Consider the following 6,110-nt stretch of genomic DNA (forward strand, 5'->3'; position numbering starts at 1 on the left):
AGCGCCCCTGCAAGCCCTGCGAGTGCCCCGGCTGTGCGGGGGCGGGCCGCGGCCCTCAGCGCAGGCTCCCGCCCGAGTCCACGGCTTCTCGGGCCACTTCGTGCAAAACAAGCGCGCGCCGGAAGGCCTGGCCCGTACTGCTGCGCCAGGGCCGGGGCGGCGGGAAGAGCCAGGGCGGCACCCCCAGCCCCCCTCCCCCCCAGCGCCTTAATCGGGCTCTTGGGGAGTGGGCGACGGCGGAGGAACTTTCCAGGCCCAGGCCACCCCCACACCCCCGCAACGCCAGCCCGTGCGAGCAGATGGGCTGTGGGCGCCCCGGCAGGACCAGAGCAGCCCCGGCCAGCGAGGACTGGAGGAGGGGGCCTGGGCGCCGCGCCCGCGCTGCCGCTCTCGACCCCTACCCGAGCCGGAGCTGCTTGAGGACGGATTGAGCCCCCGGGGAGCTGAGGGCGAGGGCGGCCCCGCGGGCAGGGCCGGGGCCGGAGCTGGCGGGCCCCGTGCGCGGGTGCACACCCTAAATTAAATCTTCGAGGTTCCTGACCCTGATTCTTCCTCCTGTGCGATAGCTGCGGCAGCTGTTTTTCCAGAATTCTTGTTGTCCGGGGAGGGGGGTTATTATTATTTTTGGTTGTTACGGCCTCCTGGAAAACTGCTTGGCCTCGGAAAGAGTAACAATAGCCCGGCGGATTTCTGGAGGAAACGCCGTCTCCCCGCTTTCTCTGGGTTGCAGACAGGGCCTCCACCCTGAGGGGAGACCTCCCACAAGGGCCAGCCTCAGACTCTCCGCGCCTTCAGAGCCCCCACCTTGGGGTCCTGCCTGCCGCACCAGCGTCTGCCTCTCCCCCGGCCTGGCTCCCGGGGGAGGCTGCAGCTTCCAGGACTGGGGAGTTGGTGGGAGGGGTAGAGGCAGCCCCCACCCCATCTTCTTCCCCATCTCGTGCCTGGGTCTGCACCCCCAAGCGCGCCCCCAGTGATCGCTCAGTGTCCTCTTCTAAGATGTCACTTCACTCCTGCACCACCCAGACCCCTCCTGGCCAGTGGCCCCACGTGGTGCCGGGAGGGGCGGCCCCTCCGTTTGCTTTGTAGGTCAGCGCTGGCCCAGAGGCAGTAAAAGATTCGCGGGCCTGGGCGGGGGCGGGGGCATCGTGGGGTGCCGGGTTGCTCAGTGCGGACCTGACCCCGGCTTCAAGCCGGCTTCACCCCTGCAGACCTGGGCCCGTGGAAAGGGGACGGGATCCTTGGCCCCCAGCGCGTGGGAGCCGGGGAGGTGAGTTGTGCCCGGGAAGGCCACTGGGGTGAGGGGGCGGCCGAGGACCAGCTGCAGACCGAGGTGGAAGTGGCCCCTTCGTGTCTGCGGTCCCTAGGGTCGCAGCTCCGCCGTGTGGCTTCCGAGACATCCCGGCTTCATTAATGGTTGTTATGCAATAAAAACGATAAAACGGCTATTTGCGATTTGAAAATGAAAAAAAAAAAAAAAAAGGAGACATTAGAATCTATCAGTGAGACAGGATTCATTGCACTCTCCTCTCGTCAAGAGGAAACGATTTTGGAAAAGGCCAAACTAAGGGGTTCTGGTCACTACACTATGCCGTTCGTAGAAAATTTGTCCTCACGGCAGTTTAAAATCCAAGCCTACCCTAATTTGCGGTGAATTTCAGGAAGCTATTTCGCCTTTTCCATTCCATTCCATTCCTTTCCTTTCACAAAAACTAAACGGGAAACGATATCGCCTATATGCACCACAGAGTGTATGAGGCTCAAACACACAAGGCGCTTCGGGCTGTTACCTTTACTCCCCGTGTCAGGGCCGAGGTTGCACGAAGGACGTCACACACAACCGCTACCCTTTAAAGAGGATAGTTCCTAAAATCCTCGTCCTTCACGGCCACGGGCGCGTCCGGTGAGACTACACCTCCCAGCATGCAGCGTGGCTACGTCCCGAAGGGGTGGGGGAAATCGGCTGGAATGGTGCATGCCGGAAAGTAGAGTCTCCCACAGTGAACTTACTGGTTAAGGGCCCTCTCCGCAGCCTGGGAAACCCTGGATACTAAAACCGAAAATGGGGAAAATCACTTTTGTGACACCTTTCTGATAACACCCGGTTCCTTCCGCTGCAAAGTAACTTTCAGAACACGGGAAAAAAACTTTTCTGCAGACTTCCGTTTCCGGTCGCGTTGTTTCCGTGGTAACGAGGACGCGCAACGTTCTTGGCGGTTATGGCCGCACTGAGCAGTACGCAGATCCCGGATGGGGAGTTCACCGCGGCCGTGTACCGGCTCATCCGGGATTCCCGCTACGCCGAGGCGGTGCAGCTGCTGGGCGGAGAGCTCCAGCGGAGCCCGAGGAGTCGCGCCGGCCTGTCACTGCTGGGCTACTGCTACTACCGCCTGCAGGAGTTCGCGCTGGCGGCCGAGTGCTACGAGCAGCTGGGCCTGCTGCACCCCGAAGTAGAGCAGTACCGCCTGTACCAGGCCCAGGCCCTGTACAAAGCCTGCCTTTACCCAGACGCCACCCGGGTGGCCTTCCTCCTCCTGGACAACCCCGCCTACCATAGCCGGGTGCTTCGCCTCCAAGCCGCTATCAAGTACAGCGAGGGCGATCTGCCCGGGGCGCGGAGCCTGGTGGAGCAGCTACTGAGTGGGGATGCAGGGGACGAGAGTGGGGGCGAGAGCGATCCCGACGGCCAGGTCAACCTGGGTTGCTTGCTCTACAAGGAAGGGCAGTATGAAGCGGCGTGTTCCAAGTTCTCTGCGGCTCTGCAGGCCTCGGGCTACCGGCCTGACCTTTCCTACAACCTGGCGTTGGCCTACTACAGCAGCCGACGCTATGCCCCAGCTCTGAAACATATCGCGGACATTATTGAGCGTGGCATCCGCCAGCACCCAGAACTAGGTGTGGGCATGACCACCGAGGGCATTGATGTTCGCAGTGTAGGCAACACCTTAGTCCTCCACCAGACTGCTCTGGTGGAAGCCTTCAACCTCAAGGCAGCCATAGAATTCCAGCTGAGAAACTACGAGGCTGCCCAGGAAGCCCTCACTGACATGCCACCTAGGGCAGAGGAAGAGTTGGACCCTGTGACCCTGCACAACCAGGCCCTAATGAACATGGATGCCAGGCCCACGGAAGGATTTGAAAAGCTGCAGTTTTTGCTCCAACAGAACCCCTTTCCCCCTGAGACTTTTGGCAACCTGTTGCTTCTCTACTGTAAGTATGAGTATTTTGACCTGGCAGCAGATGTCCTGGCAGAAAACGCCCACTTGACTTACAAGTTCCTCACACCGTATCTTTATGACTTTCTGGATGCCATGATCACTTGCCAGACAGCTCCTGAAGAGGCTTTCATTAGGCTTGATGAACTAGCAGGGATGCTGACTGAGCAGCTCCGGAAACTCACCGTACAAGTACAGGAAGCCAGACACAATAGAGATGATGAAGCTGTCAAAAAGGCCGTGAATGAATACGATGAAACCCTTGAGAAATACATTCCTGTGTTGATGGCCCAAGCAAAGATCTACTGGAACCTTGAAAATTATCCAATGGTAGAAAAGATCTTCCGCAAATCCGTGGAATTCTGTAATGACCATGATGTATGGAAACTCAATGTGGCTCATGTTCTGTTCATGCAGGAAAACAAATACAAAGAAGCCATTGGTTTTTATGAGCCCATAGTCAAGAAGCATTATGATAACATCCTGAATGTCAGTGCGATTGTGTTAGCTAACCTCTGTGTTTCATACATTATGACAAGTCAAAATGAAGAAGCTGAGGAGCTGATGAGGAAAATCGAAAAGGAAGAGGAACAGCTCTCCTATGATGACCCAGACAAGAAAATCTACCATCTCTGCATTGTGAATTTGGTGATAGGAACACTTTATTGTGCCAAAGGAAATTATGACTTTGGTATTTCTCGGGTTATCAAAAGCTTGGAGCCTTATAATAAAAAACTGGGAACAGATACCTGGTACTATGCCAAAAGGTGCTTCCTGTCCTTATTAGAAAACATGTCAAAACACACTGTCATGCTGCGTGATACTGTTATTCAAGAATGTGTCCAGTTTCTAGAACACTGTGAACTTTATGGCAGAAACATACCTGCAGTTATTGAACAACCTCTGGAAGAAGAAAGAATGCATATTGGAAAGAATACAGTCACCTATGAGTCCAGACAGTTAAGAGCTCTAATTTATGAGATTATAGGATGGAATATGTAGTAATGTCTGATAATGGCTCTTATAAAGGCTTTATATTTAGCACTGTTTTATCTGTATTTAGCCTTTGGAATTTAAAAATTTTTACATGTTGAACTTTGTACACTTTAAAATTATAATAAAAATAAACCTTTGAGAATCCTCACAAAATAAAAATGATAAAAAGATCTTGACTCTTAGAAGGATTTATGAAAAATTGGTAACTGATGGAGGAAGTTGATTAGTTGTATGTAATAGAGCTTCTACTGCCTCTGCTCCCTCTTCCTTGTGTGCTTTGCTGTGTTTGAGGGACCCCTGCACAAGATTATATCATGCAGGGAATAAGTTCTATTAAATCACAAACAGAGTAGTTCACATGGTGCAGTTGGGCTTTAATAATCATTTCAGGTATTTTGTTGTCTGTGCTCACAAGATATCCTCATATTAATTTGGAATGCAGACTATTGCATGGTTTTTTGAACTTTTTGCAGGTAGTCCAATATATATATAATACTTTATCAAGCAAAATTCTCTATGTTCTATATGCTTTTAAAAAAAAAATTGTTCAAGATTTATTGGGAAGTAGTGTCCAAACAAAAGGTATGATGCTGTAATTCAATGGACGTAAGCAAAAGTTGACAAATGTCCATGGTTTTCTTTTGCTCCATTTATTAATCATTTGAATATATGAACAGGAGAAGCTCACTCTCTTTTGGGGTGGGTGGGGTAATCATTGTTTTCATTGATCTTTAAGTAATTAATAGCACAGGTGGCCTTAGATATCAGTTCTTCATTCCTATTCTAGTGTTTGCAACTTAGGTCATGTTAATGTTGGGGCTGTTCCCATGTTTTAGCCTCTTGGTAAGGAAAAATATTCTATGCTATTCCCATTACTCCAAACTTCTACTGACATCACAGATAGAACGGTCAATCACTGGATTTTGAAATCTTACCTGGTAAAATGCACAACCTCCCAGTGGGAACTCCAATCATTTTGCTAAGGCATTTTATTTTCTCAATTCTATAAGATCTTTACTATTTGTTTTCCCTACCCCTTCTTTGTAAATGTAATTGTTGGTCTCCACTTTACCTGGTTTAGAAGAAAGCAAAATTATTAGGCTGGATCAAATGACATTGCTGATTTTGAAATTTTTTGACCTACAAAAAAGAGAAATTTCTTATGGTTCATCTCTATAGCTTTCTACCGAAAAATAGGGAATCCCTGCCATAAGGTGGTGATGATTTTTTTCCTTCAAGAAGCAACCAATTAGCAGCCACATAGGTACCCAGATGAAGTATGCTTAGCATAATTCCTCTGTAGCATGACCCTTAGGTGCTGAAATTGTTCAAATCTATCGGAGAATTTGGTTCATTGTGAAGTCCAATATGTGGTCTTGAATTCATGGCACTTTTAATCTGAATTATCTGAATTGTTACCGTTTACCATTAATGGTTTAATCCCATATTTGGAAGACAATCATTGTTTAATAACCTCTTCAGTGTATCCCATTGCACATTCTATCTCCAGATAATGTTCCTTTACTCTTCTTTTTTTTAACTTTTGTTGCGAAACTGTTGCCTTTTTGTGCAGTAGCTCTGTGCGCCTTTCAATCTCCTCAATCTGTTAATATCTGCAAAGAAAATGAACTGGAATCTTATTTTCTGTCATCACATTAAAATTCTGATTTTTCTTTTGTCCATTTCTTCTACAAGAAGCCACTTTTTCTTGAAGAAAAAAAAGGCATAAAGTGCAAGTAATGTTAACCACCCAAAAGTAAACGATTTCCAGACACCTTTTTTTGCAAATAGCCCCAAACTTTATTCAGCCAGTTTATTTATCCAGGTGCTGTGTTTGTGGTGTGCTTGTATGTGTAATTTAGTTTTTCAGAACAGTTCTTAACCCCTTGCCATTGGGCAGTT

At 49.5% G+C, this 6,110-nt stretch overlaps 1 protein-coding gene across 1 annotated transcript; it reads left to right on the top strand.

Annotated features, from left to right (window-relative positions):
• The first annotated feature begins 1,131 nt into the window (after window positions 1–1,131).
• Window positions 1,132–5,890, top strand: IFT70B (intraflagellar transport 70B). Its single transcript, XM_004476831.4, has one exon. The coding sequence runs from the start codon at window positions 2,217–2,219 to the stop codon at window positions 4,212–4,214; it is 1,998 nt and encodes a 665-aa protein (XP_004476888.2). The 5' UTR covers window positions 1,132–2,216; the 3' UTR covers window positions 4,215–5,890.
• Window positions 5,891–6,110: the final 220 nt, after the last annotated feature.

This window comes from Dasypus novemcinctus, chromosome 7 (genome assembly GCF_030445035.2).
Source record: "Dasypus novemcinctus isolate mDasNov1 chromosome 7, mDasNov1.1.hap2, whole genome shotgun sequence".
NCBI lineage: Eukaryota > Metazoa > Chordata > Mammalia > Cingulata > Dasypodidae > Dasypus > Dasypus novemcinctus.